General features: G+C 52.4%; 5 protein-coding genes across 5 annotated transcripts in view; 3 read left to right on the top strand and 2 right to left on the bottom strand.

The window, feature by feature from the left end:
* Positions 1-303, top strand: part of GUITHDRAFT_142188 (hypothetical protein) — a gene marked incomplete at both ends in the record, with an annotated part of 4,814 nt that extends 4,511 nt beyond the window's left edge. Inside the window, 2 exons of the mRNA XM_005828206.1 lie at positions 122-172; positions 214-303. Of these exons, the coding sequence (XP_005828263.1) occupies positions 122-172; positions 214-303 (141 nt within the window). The remainder of the gene's footprint in view (positions 1-121; positions 173-213) is intronic.
* Positions 304-1,110: 807 nt separating this feature from the next.
* On the bottom strand, positions 1,111-3,884 carry MCM2 (minichromosome maintenance protein 2; the record flags this gene model as incomplete). The annotated part of the gene is made up of 4 exons (XM_005828205.1): positions 1,111-1,221; positions 1,252-2,919; positions 3,093-3,794; positions 3,849-3,884. 4 exons carry the CDS (start codon positions 3,882-3,884, stop codon positions 1,111-1,113), a joined length of 2,517 nt encoding a protein of 838 aa, XP_005828262.1.
* Positions 3,885-5,032: 1,148 nt separating this feature from the next.
* GUITHDRAFT_112743 (hypothetical protein) lies at positions 5,033-5,921 on the bottom strand (the record flags this gene model as incomplete). The annotated part of the gene is made up of 3 exons (XM_005828204.1): positions 5,033-5,082; positions 5,130-5,606; positions 5,822-5,921. The coding sequence occupies 3 exons, from the start codon at positions 5,919-5,921 to the stop codon at positions 5,033-5,035; spliced, it is 627 nt and encodes a 208-aa protein (XP_005828261.1).
* Positions 5,922-8,918: 2,997 nt separating this feature from the next.
* GUITHDRAFT_88499 (hypothetical protein) lies at positions 8,919-10,108 on the top strand. Its single transcript, XM_005828203.1, has 10 exons — positions 8,919-8,967; positions 9,015-9,073; positions 9,124-9,224; positions 9,286-9,324; positions 9,372-9,422; positions 9,477-9,507; positions 9,561-9,646; positions 9,780-9,824; positions 9,877-9,900; positions 9,958-10,108. The coding sequence occupies exons 1-10, from the start codon at positions 8,924-8,926 to the stop codon at positions 9,970-9,972; spliced, it is 495 nt and encodes a 164-aa protein (XP_005828260.1). The 5' UTR covers positions 8,919-8,923; the 3' UTR covers positions 9,973-10,108.
* A 522-nt stretch (positions 10,109-10,630) lies between these two features.
* GUITHDRAFT_112741 (hypothetical protein) lies at positions 10,631-11,620 on the top strand (the record flags this gene model as incomplete). Its single annotated transcript, XM_005828202.1, has 1 exon — positions 10,631-11,620. The coding sequence occupies one exon, from the start codon at positions 10,631-10,633 to the stop codon at positions 11,618-11,620; it is 990 nt and encodes a 329-aa protein (XP_005828259.1).
* Between the last annotated feature and the right edge of the window lie 452 nt (positions 11,621-12,072).

Raw genomic sequence — 12,072 nt, 5'->3', positions numbered from 1 at the left:
TCCCCCCTACCCCCCTCCCTCCCCTCTTCCCCCCTCCCCTCCTTCCCCCCTCCCTCTCCTTCTCCCTCTCCCTCTTCGCCCCCCTGTCCATCGTCTCTCGTTGAAATTGCCGCTCTCTCAGGTTCAGAATCTGCTCAACTCCGCCTTGAAGTTTTCTTTCCGCGTGCATCAGGTCGAGCAACTTCACTTGCTCCTCCTCTCACTCTCGTGCAGTTCGCTGGAGGTTTCGACGCGGAAGCCACTGGGTCTGAAATATCTCCTAACTCTCCTATCCACATCCTCCCTCCTTGCCCTCCTACATAGTTCCTATTCCCCTCCCTCCCTCCCTCCCCTCTCCTCTCTCCCTTTCCTCCCCTTCCTCCCCTCTGCTTTCTCCCCTCTGCTGTTCTTCCTCTCCTCGCTCTCTCCTCTCTCAACCCTCCCTCCATTGCAATTCTCCTCCTTGTTCTTCTTCCTCCCCTTCGTCCCCTGCTCTCCCCTCTCCCCTCTCCACTTTCCCTCACCTCCCTTTGTCATTTCTACAATTCCTCCTCCTCTCCCTTCCTCTGCTCCTCCTACGGCAGCGACTGAAATAATGATCTGCAGGCTGTTCGACCAAGTTCATGACGCTCTTTCTCAATTCTTGAGTCAAGACAAGTTGACTGACTAGAAACACTCATCCGCTTCTTCCTCCTCCCTCTCCTCCTTCTCCCTCTCCTCCTCCTGCCTTCTCGTTTCCCTCGCTTGTCCACCTCTATATAAATTTCCTTCTCTTCTCCCCCCCCCCGCGTCCTTGAACCTCAGCGAAACGCAAGAGAAAACCACGAGCGGAGGGCGAGGATGAGTCGAAGGAGGGAAGGGGAAAGGGCAGCAGAGACAGGAGCATACGGATCAGGTGGTGGAGTTCGACAAGTAACAGTTGCGCGGATGAAGGGAGAGGAGGAAGAGAAGCTGGTGGAGCAGGAGCAGGAGCAGGAGCAGGAGAAGGAGGAGCAGGAGAAGGAGCAGGAGCAGGAGCAGGAGCAGGAGCAGGAGCAGGGGCAGCAGCCGGAGCGGGAGCAGGTGGAATATCATCTTGTAGATTTATTTGAAACAAGTACAAATCTTCGCGGGCCTCTAGAACGCCCCAGCTTAGGACGAGCAAACGATCATCTTGGTCGACTTGTCGAGGCGGAACTTCGAGCTGAAGAGCTGGGAAGCGTAGAAGTCGTGGAACTGGTGGACGCCGATGTTCTTGGCCCTCTGCTCAAAGTCCTGCTGCTCCACCTTGACCTCCTCCTCCTCTTGCAGCCGAAGGAAGTTGCGGGAGCGCGTGTACTGGAGCTCGTCCCTGACCATGGCCTGGAGGATGTAGAGGAGAAGCTCGTTGTTGTCCTTCTGGAAGGCGAGGTAGCGATGGAAGGAGCGCCGGAGGTTGCGCTGCACGCTGTACTTCTGGGAGGAGATGAAGGAGTCCAGCATGACTCGGATCGCCAAGTTCACGTCGTCGTCCCTCACGATCTCACGCAAGTGCATCCTAGCAAACGACTCGGACATTCGGATAATACTCTCGACGTGGCGGACAGCGATCGGGATCCCTCCCCCCGCCTCGCTTTCCCTCCTCAGCTCCGCGTAAAGTTTCGTGACCTTGTCGCTGTCGATCTGGCTGATCTTGGGCCTGACGTGCTTCTTGGCGTACACGATGTACTTCTTCAGAAGACTCTGAGGGATCGGCCCCTCCCCCTCGTCGCTCGCCTCCTCTCCTGCTGCCTCCGCCTCCGCTCGCTTCCCGGGATGGCTCCTGTCGTGCGACTGGACCACAAAGTCCGCGAGCTGGCTGTCCAGGATGGGATCGATAGTATCTTTCACCACACACAGCACGTCGAAGCGAGAGAGGATGGGCTCAGTCAGCTCAACGTTCTCGTGGAAGTGCATGGACGAGTTGTACCGTCCTGCCTTGGGGTTGGCGGCTGCGATCACCGCGCACCTCGCCTGCAGGCTGGTCACGATCCCGGCCTTAGACACTGAGATGCTCTGCTGCTCCATCGCCTCGTGGATGCTGGTCCTGTCCTGGTCTGACATCTTGTCAAACTCGTCGATGAGGCAGACGCCTGTGTCGGCCAGCACCAGCGCTCCTCCTTCCAGTGTCCACTCCCTCGTGATCGGGTCCCGATGAACTCCGGCGGTCAGACCGACCGCACTCGCTCCCTTGCCCGTGGCGAAGATGGCGCGAGGCATGCTCTTCTCTACGTACTTGAGGAACTGAGACTTGGCCGTTCCCGGGTCACCGAGGAGGAGGACGTTGATGTCTCCTCTGATCCTGTGCTTGCCTGAGATGTCCTTGGCCTGCCCTCCGAACATCGAGAGCGCGAGGGCAGTCTTGACGTCCTCGTGCCCGAAGATGGAGGGAGCGATGCTGGAGACGATCTTCTGAACGATCTGAGGGTCCTTGGAGAGCTCACGGATCTTGGTCTCGTCGTCCTCAGTCAGGCGGAAGGGCGAGTAGATGTCGTCCTTCTTGCTCACGTGGTTGGCCTCGATTATGGTAGCGAAGACGGGGAAGCCGTTCTTGGTGTTGAGGGAGGAGTCAAAGTTGTTCTTGTAGACGCCCGTCACCTCCACCTGCTCCCCGGGCCTCGCGCAGTCGATCAGATCACCGACGAGGATCACGTCCTTGTATCGGGGCAGACGCCCAGCTGGGACCGTCCCGGGCGTCTCCTGCAACGTCATCTTCTGGTAGTTGCGGTAGACCGTCCTCTCCTGGTTCACGCTCAACGGGCCCCGGCTCTGGCACTCCGGGCAGGACCCGGGCTTGACGTCACTGGCAGCGTTCTGCTGGTAGAAGGGGCCGAAGACGAGGCCGCACTTGCCGCACTCGAACATGACGAGCTTGAGCTGCGGATAGATCGCCGTCCTCCTTGTGATGACTCCTCCCACCTTGACGAGAACGTTGAGGTGAACCTGCGCAGAGCGATTCAGTCCCAGTATGAAGCAGCACGGAGGAAGCAGATAATGCGGAAAGCGTGGTGGAGGAGGAAAGTAGAGTAGACGGAGAGGGTGGGAGAGGAAGGGAAGCAGGAGCAGGAGCAGGAGCAGGAGCAGGAGCAGGAGCAGGAGCAGGAGCAAAGATCGACCTGTCGGATATCTCGCAGCTTGTCGGTGATAGGGAGCTCAATGATGCGCACGAAGATCTCGCTATGGATGTCCTCGTAGTTGGGGTAGAGCTGCAGCACCACGTCCATCGCCGCCTCGTTCAGAACCTCGAGGATCGGCTCGGGGGCGTCCGCCACCCAGATGCCGAAGATGCGCTGAGCATTTGAGAGATGCATGTAGCTGACCTCCAAGCTCTGCTTGTTCGCATCGCACATCCGCTTGATCTTGTCACGGTACACGGCTCTCCCCTGCTCGTCCGTGAAGGTGCGCAGGAACACTCCGAATCGCCTCTTGATCTCCCTCTTCGCGATGTCCGTCTGGATGAAGTCCGGGAGCGAAACTCCCTCTGGGAGGTCCTCAATGTTCACCGAGACATCTGCAGACTCCAGCCCAGCCGCCTCCTCCCTCTCCCTGCGGCGGCGACGCGACGGGCGCTCGTCGTCGTCATCGAACCCACGAAGAGCTCGGGGGACTCTGCCGGCTGCCTTCTGTGTATCTCGATCTCTCTTTCGCATCTGAGCCTCAGCTGCAATGCGAGCTGAAGGCGACATGGGTGAATACTCCGACCCATCGAGGTCCTCCTGGTCGTAAGTATCCAACTCCGGCACGGGCATGTAGTCCCTTGCCAGCTGGGTCTCGTCATGGAGATCTTCTCCTTCATCATCGCTGTTCTCAACACGGTCCTGCGCAGACAAGGCAAGTCAGCCGCCTGCATCTCCTCTCGCAAGTCTTCTCACTTGGCTTATCGCTGGCTCGCTTGCTGGAGTCGGCATATTAGAGCTAGATTGGGCCGCTGCTGGCGAGCTCGCGGCTGCTGGCGAGCTCGCAGGCGGCTCGGAATCATCATCAGCTTGTACTCGTCTACGGGGTCTCCTAGAGCTCTGTGAAGGAAGTCAAAAGCAACTCGAAGGTGAGATGTTATGCGAGGACAACCGTTTCGAGAAAAGGAGAGGAGATAAGATGGAGCAGCAAAGCTATGGAAAGGTGGAGAGGGAAAGCTTGAGGAAGGGCTTACAAACAACAGAAGCGGAGGGGGTATCAAGAGACGATGTGGCATGGGAAGGGGAAGGAGCAGCAGGAAGAATGAAGAGCTTCTAATAACGATAGCATTGCACTACGAGAACGGGGGGGAGGAGAGGAGGGAGGGAGGAGGAGGGTGTAGATGAGAGATTTGCGCGAGCTGTGCATGGCGGCGACGTACCATGGCTTGGCGGTGATAGCAAGGCGGGGGAAGGAGCGGAGTAAGAGAGGGCGGGAGGGGTAATTTCAGATCGTGATGTACATTTCATAAACCGGGAGGAAATTTCAAAATTTAATGAAAAATTTAATTGAGCAATTTGGGGCAGACGGTCGTCGGGCGAGTTTGCTTTCCTTTTTGGGAAGGTGGCGGGCGGACTGGAGCTGCCGCTCTTGAAGTTTTACTCAATTGAAATGGTTCCAGTCCGCCTCAGCGGAGAGCGGAAGGCCCGGGTGCCTCCGGGAATCAGTGGCAGAGCCGCCTCCGAGACCGCCGGCACCGCTGAGTGCACCGGCCGGGCAGCGTGACTGCGCCGGGCCGCGCGGCAAGTAGGATCGGACTGCCACGGGTACTCCCGTACGTGCAGCAATACATCAAGTTCTTGTTCAGTGCATGGGCCGGTCTTGTCATCAAACTCGCGGCGTCAGTTCAGGCTCAAGCAATAACGTGAGGCCCGTCTCGATGTGCTTTCATGTGATCTGCGTGCGGGCTGAATTTCACTCAGTCTCGCACGCTCCCAACTTGCCTAGCCAAAAAGCCGCGAGGCAATTACATCGTACTAATGTAATGTAGTGTGAGTGACAGTGCCGCTTGCTCTTCAAAACCCAATTGTACTTGTTTTGCATCAATGCTACGCTGCTACCTACAGCATACGAAGCAACGAGCTCTAGGAATTGACACTTTCTAGAACGTGAAGGGCTCGAATGGAGGGCGTCGCTTCCCCGACTTGTTATCTGTGTGAAGATCAGAAGACCGATGGAAGCAAAAGTCTGTGAGTTACATGCGTCGATCTTAGGATGAGCTTCGACCGCATCGAAGTGCTTCTTGATGTTAGGGAAGTTAGGCGCTATGTAATTGTTCACGTCAATGGCACTGGAGAGTGTCAAAACGTTGTAAAGGGCAAGGTCTGCATAGCTGAAAGTTTCGCCAAGGAAGAACTTCTTTCCTTCAAGGATGGCGTTGAACCTTGTCAAGTACTTGTGTACATTGCCCCCCTCCGCAAGCACCTTCTCCAGGGCCTCAGGACTTCCGCCGCGGTATTTTGTGCATGCCGGCCAGAGGGCTTGAAACACGTCTTCAGCCCCCTCGTACAACTGATCGCACAGAAGCTTATCATCCTCAGTGCTTCCGCACAAGTTCAGTTTGGAGGCAAGGTAGCGAGCGATCGCTCCAGACTGGACAATCTTGCGATCCCCATCGATGAGCAGCGGAAGTTGCCCGAACAGCAACTGAGAATCCCAATCTGCCTTGTTCACCCCTGACAAATCAAGAAGATCAGACCAATCCGGCGTACTTAGCATCTGACATTCATGATTCCACTTGATCACAATACACAGTTCCGCCTTGCATGCACATACACAGACTCAAAACACAATTTCCCCACCTCACGTGCGATCCTCCGGAGATCCCAAGGCACGGATTCAACGCGCGCGCACAAGACAGACAGCATGCAGGGAAACAGAGACGACTCACCCCCAGGACAGTCATCAAACTCCTGCCCTGCGACATGGAGCATGAGGCGAAGGACCTCTGCCTTCCCCCTCAGGTCGAAGTAAACCAGTTTCATCGCCATCGCCCTCGCGTCGAATTCCACAAGACCCTCAGTTCGGCTCTGTTGACTAATAAAGTTTAGTTGATTTACCCCCGTATAATATCCGTTATATACCGATTGTGATTGTAACGGTTCTTTTTAGTGTGCGAAGGGGCAGCCAATGGCGCAGTGATTAAAGACGGAGGATGGCGGCGAGTTTCCCGGAATGATGGCGGAGAGCAGTCAGGAGGTGTGAGAGGAGAGGAAATATCTCGGATCAACAGGGAGCGGGAGCGGGTTGAGGACGATGAGATGAGATGAGATGAGATCATATCATATCAGATGAGATGAGATGAGATGAGATGAGATGAGATGAGATGAGATGAGATGAGATGAGATGAGATGAGATGAGATGAGATGAGATGTAATTGTGAGTAGAAATTTCCTGTAAAGGAAGACAACAGTGCTGAAACGAGTGCTATAGAGATGGTTTTGGAGTGAACTGTGCGGAAGGAAAGACCCGTCAGTCTAGTTATCCAAAGAATGTCAATATCGGAAAAATTGTAGGATGTAGTGGTCAGTTGATATTCGATACTTGATCCCAATTGTTCAATGTGTCCGAGGACATTGATGAATCTTTGCAGAAGTTCAAAGTCTGTGAAAATCACTTTGTGATAGTGTGGATTGACAGTTGCTGAAAATTGCCAAAACGAAGGCACAGGGTTTTCCTACAAGAGAATCGTTTATCCGTAGACACTCAATGTTGCACATGAGATGGATAGGCTTTGTGCTCTCGATGTGATAATTCTTCCCTTTCGATGTAGCGGTGATACAGTGAAATTGTTTCAAAGAAAAGGTATTCTGTAGAGTGGATGTTTGTTCGAAAGTCAGAAAAATCGGCAACAACTCCGAGGAATTTCTTCTACCCCCTTTTTTTATTTGATTGTAGTTACCGAACGTCCTCTGCCTTGCTGACCTCTTGGGTGACAGATGTTTGGAAAGCAAATCACCCAGTGCCTGTACGGAGGATCCCCCAACGTATCAATGTTCAAAGGTGATGGAACTGCGCAGTTGGGTGCCATTGTTGACATGCCGGACAACACCAGCTCTGGAGAGGTAATGCCTTTTCCCTTCCTGATGGTGTAGACATCCTTTCCTGATTCGTCGAACCCTGTCCAGGTCTGGAACCCTCCCGATGGTGAGTCCTGCTGCGGCGTCCGCTACTACCCTGGATAAATTTTCATCTCTACTTCTAACAAAGGATGACACTTTGTTTCGAACATTTGCGGGCTCTTCATGCCAGTGCTCAGGGGCATCAAGGAGAACTATTGCAGTCATTCGAAGATCCGTTCGGAGTTGTATTTCCTTGAATAAAGCAAACTCACAGACTCCGGGCGCACTTTGCCAGAACTGGTGCCACTTGCCGCGCTGACCGTCCGATCAGTGAGCGAGTCACTCAGTGACTCTCAGTCTGGCACGGTGCCACTGCCAGAGGCGGGCCGCGCACAGTGAGCAGTGGGCGGCAGCGGCGCGCCGCCGGTGTGAACTTGGGGCCCATCACTGATGTGACTCTCCCGGCCGCCGGCTCGCGGCCGTTGAAGGACTCAGTGCCACACGGTGAGCCTACGGTACGTTTCAAGTTTCCCAGAACAGTACGGTAGTGTGTCCCACGTTACTCAGCGGGTTGGCCCGGGCCGGGCCAGACGCCGGGGCCACCGCCGCCGGGGGCCCGGGCACACTGAATAAACTTGAATCGGCGCCGGGCGCCCGGGCCACCTCACCAAGTCAAAAGCCCGGCGAACTCGGTGTAAACGATGTAATGGGGGGTAGGGTGCACAAGTTTTAAATAGGTGGGTAGGGGTAATTTTTTTGGTTTTCCTGAAGAAATCAGGGGTGGTATTCGTATGATAGCGGAGGGTGGGGACATCAGCTTCATTGTTCAGACAGAATTTGCGGGGGTGGGGTGATATCGATGGGGGTGGGGGTGGTTGGACTTGCAGTGTTGGGGAGAAAAGCACACGCATAGTGCCAGTGGGGGAACTGGGGGTGAACAATATCTGAAGGGGGTAGAGGTAGAAAAGTAGGGGTACTTTTTGAAACCAAATCGCACAGTATTGTTGGGGTATATGTATCCTCTGATAGGGTACATTGAAAAATGGGGTGATAAGGTAGGGTAGTCTGAAAAACCGCGGAAAGAGGTTGCTACCAAAGAATTTGTGGATCAGCTGTAAAGTCCCAAAGAAGTTTTCGAAATACCAGTGTTTACCCCATGTCTTTGTAATATATAGTATTACAATAAGTTTAGTCTACAAAACCTTTCTCACTAATATTTTTATGAAAGCAATTCAGTACTGTGAATTGCAGTAACCCCGGAGAAACGTTTCCACACCCACCCCGCGCATTGGCTATCTTTGACTGTTAGTAATGCTTTAATCGCTTATTAGTAAATTCTACTGTTATTTTAGAAATGTTTTATGAAACAATTGTATGAAAATAATAATAATAACATTTTATATAACTATGTTTCGAGTTAATAACGATCGAAAGAGGACCCCCCACCCCATCAGAGCCCCTTTAGATCCTTCTCATCATGGCGGCTTCGTACGGAAATCCGGAGAGCGCGGGATGAGAGCGGAGAGAAAGGGGGATGGAAGAAAATGATGAGCAATGTTGTTGAGCCAGTGTTTAAATGGCCGCAAGATCGCTTGCCCGTCTTATGCTTTCCAGTTGAACGACAATGTGTGACCTGGTGTTTGAGATGTATTTGGTTCCCCCATGCACTCATGGATTGCGTGTTTGCCAGTAGTAAGAGGATTTGCTGGGGTTAAGAAGATTGATCTTGGCGCTGGACAAGATGATATAGCTAGATCCGAAACGATTTGTCCTAAACAATCTCGTTTGCTGTTCTACGGCATTAGATGATGAGCAGATTCTTGATTGCTGCTGTAAAATTTTTGTCGGGGCGAGGAAGTATGTTTCAATCCGAACGTTCCAATACGAAATGCTCTTGGTCTCATGATGACAATGTATCTGTAATGCAGATCATGCTTCAATCCCTTCCTGTTCTTGCCCGCTCCATCGGAAGACGGTGACTCTTATCAACGACAAGTGGCAAGAGGCTGATCAGTGTCGCAGCGCACCTGCTTTCGCCAGATCAGTCGCTGTGCGCCAGCAGTTCAGATGCTTCTCAGTGTGTGAGTGCAACAGAGTTTCAAACTTGCAGTGTTCTGACTTGAAAGTACAGCTTCCCTAAAGGCCGCCGAACTCAAGTACACCAAGTCGCACGAATGGGTTAAGCTTGACAACAAGACTGCCACTCTGGGGATCTCTGCTCATGCGCAGGAGGTGACGTGGCGATGCAGAACCTTGATCGGAGTTGTTGAGAGGGTAACGAGAGTAATAACAGGAACTCGGCGAAATTGTATATGTTGACCTCCCAGAAGTGGTGAGTTCTGCATATAGGTGCTGGTGTGTTGTTGATGGCTTCATCAGGGATCTGAGTATAAGGCGGGCGACAGCTTCGGAGCTGTGGAATCTGTCAAGGTGCTTTCAATGTTCCTGATCTTACAGTTCTGCTGACATGGATGTCGATGGTAGGCTGCTGCCGATGTTTACAGCCCTTTGGCAGGTTCCGTTTACATCAGAGTCCCGAGATTTGCATTGGTGACTTGGATTTTTTAGGCAAGGTCATCGGAGTCAATGACACCCTCTCTTCCGAACCAAGCCTTGTCAACTCTTCCCCTACCGACAAGGGCTGGATGATCAAGGTTCGAAGCTGATCTCCCCGTCATCATCACTTCACCAATCGTTGCCAGTTTCACGTTTCCTTTCACAAACAACTGATCTTGTTGCTGACTGCAACTCGTCCTTCTCTGAATGTACGGTAATCCTTTCATGCAGATTGAGGTCGGAGATTCTGCTCCTTTCAAGGATCTCATGGACCAGGTGCACAATTGACTTGATGTCGTTCGAATTAGCTCTGACCTCTCTCTTACAGAAAGCTTACGATGAATACGTCAAGGTTCTTCCCCCTTTGTTGTGTGTCTCAGAAAACCTGCAGCTTACATGTCTTCTCCAGGAAAGCGCTCACTAAGCCAATCTTAGGACAATGCCATCTTCAGATTTCTACAAGTTGTCATTTCCTTGCCCATGCTGACGCCACACTGTAGCGAGGCATGTTGCCAGTCGATGTTCTAAACTTTGTTTATTGAAAGCCAACCTGCAGTCTCTGTTTTGCCTTCCAGTCTGTAGTGATGGGCATGATGCCGAATCCGGCGGGAAATAGCAGGCTCAGTGGCAGTGAGATACCGTAGTAGTGACTCAGTCGCGGCTCGGAGTCACAGAGTCTGTTGGTCCGAACTTTCGACGTTAGCCTTGTCCCCGAGCCTCTCCTGATGCCCGGGCCCCGGCCGCCTCCGCACGCGCCGGGCATTCACGTACGGTACCCAGTTCGCCGCGGCCGGGCCGGTTCAAGCCTTTGAATAGTACCGTGGCAAAGCCGACTCACCGAGTCCGCCCCGCCGTGAACTCTCAGGTTGATTCGTTACGAACCCGTTACTTTGGAGGCCGACATGTACGTCGGAGGAAGGGAATAGTAGAGGAGGAGGAGAGGAGGAGAGGCTTGATCGAAGATGCCATCTTGCACTCTGACGACACTGTCTGTACTGTTCATCCAGGCCTTGACGACTACAAGCGCATTTCATTGCCAACTCCCTCTGAGATGCGGCAAGACTGTTCCTCGGCAGAGCAATATGGCACCGCTCATGATGGCGAAGAAGAGTCCGAAGAAGGGAGCTCCAGTCGCAAAGGGTTTCGGTGCGAAGCCAACGTTGGCGGGGAAAGCGAGCAGGATAGATTCTGCGGATAGCGAGAGATTCTTTCAGTGGCTCAAGGCGGGAGGTGCTTCGGTTTCCAAGGTTGCGATAGCCGACTTCGATGGCCTGAGAGGAGTAGCGGCCGAGAAAAACATTGAGGAAGGAGAAGTGATAGTATCCATCCCTAGAGATATCTGTTTGAATCTTGGATCTGATGGCGTTAACCCTGGATATGCTGCTGCTCAGCTAGTTAGGATCGAGAAGGACGAAGAGCGGAGGAGAAACGGGTGGTTTCAACCTTTCTTTGATATGCTGCCCAAGTATGAGCAATGCGACACAACAGAGTTCTACAGTGAAAATGAGCTGAATGCGCTGGAATGGGATGCAGTGATACAGGAAACCAAGTCGAGGGTTGCAATGTTGCGAAGCACGTATGAAGCCAGCCAGGTTGGGCTTTCGAACGACATTAAGTTCACGTGGGAAGAGTTTCTTTGGGGTGTGTACCAGATTGTCAGTCGAGTCCTCACAATCTACACGAATGAAGATGGTGCTGTCAAGTACCTGATTCCAATGATTGACATGTTCAACCACGATGCAGCCTCTCCTCACCAGTTGAAGGCAACGCGTGATGGATTGTTTCAGATTATTGCTGGGAAGAAAATTTTTGCGGGACAGCAAATTAATTTCCCCTACGGTGGTGGGAATCTCAACAATGACAGGATCATACAAGACTACGGGTTTGTCGAATCCAGCAATAGCCATGATGTGAAACAGCTCTTGTTGCCTGCAACGTCCGAGCCAGTCCAAGGGATTCCATATGTGTGCATGGGCCTCGATGCTCAAGGCCTCGAGGCAACATTGAAGAGATTCAGCACGACTTTGGATGATGATGAAATCCTTCTGCAAAAGGTTGGTGACATGATCTGATTTCCAGCAGTGAACTATAAGAATGCTGATGTTGATTTTTTCTTTTTCTTTCTTTTTCTTTTTTGGTTTGCAGGGAGAGATGTCCCATAAAATGCGAACTGCGATAATGTTTCGGATGGAAAAGAAAAGAGCCATCGCAAGAGCCTTGGAAGAACTTTCAAAGTGATACGATTTCATTTCCTTTTATTTCCTTTTGTACGATGGAAATGGACAAAAATGAGACAAACAATACATTCTCTCCTGAGTGAATCAATCGTAACATCCCGTCTTGAATGCGAATAGGGAAAATGCTCTACGATCGAGCGATGATTTTGGGTTTCAAAACTAGAGAAACACAAAGATCGTCATTTTTGTAGTTGAGTGTACATACAAGGTTGGGGGTTAAAATAGAACACGACGATGCAATGGGGCCTTCTTACAATGGGGCCAAGAATGGGGTACATTTTTTTTCT

The sequence above is a fragment of the Guillardia theta genome, assembly GCF_000315625.1.
Source record: "Guillardia theta CCMP2712 unplaced genomic scaffold GUITHscaffold_61, whole genome shotgun sequence".
Classification (NCBI taxonomy): Eukaryota; class Cryptophyceae; order Pyrenomonadales; family Geminigeraceae; genus Guillardia; species Guillardia theta.
The sequence above is the reverse complement of the archived record's forward strand: the minus strand, read 5'-3'. Positions and strand labels throughout refer to the sequence as shown.

Excerpts from the sequence above, each read along its gene's own strand:
- GUITHDRAFT_88499 (XM_005828203.1), top strand. The coding sequence starts at position 8,924 with ATGCTTCAATCCCTTCCTGTTCTTGCCCGCTCCATCGGAAGACG. Across the intron at positions 8,968-9,014 it reads GCCCGCTCCATCGGAAGACG|CGCACCTGCTTTCGCCAGAT; the intron begins GTGACTCTTATC and ends TCAGTGTCGCAG. Across the intron at positions 9,074-9,123 it reads GTTCAGATGCTTCTCAGTGT|CTTCCCTAAAGGCCGCCGAA; the intron begins GTGAGTGCAACA and ends TTGAAAGTACAG.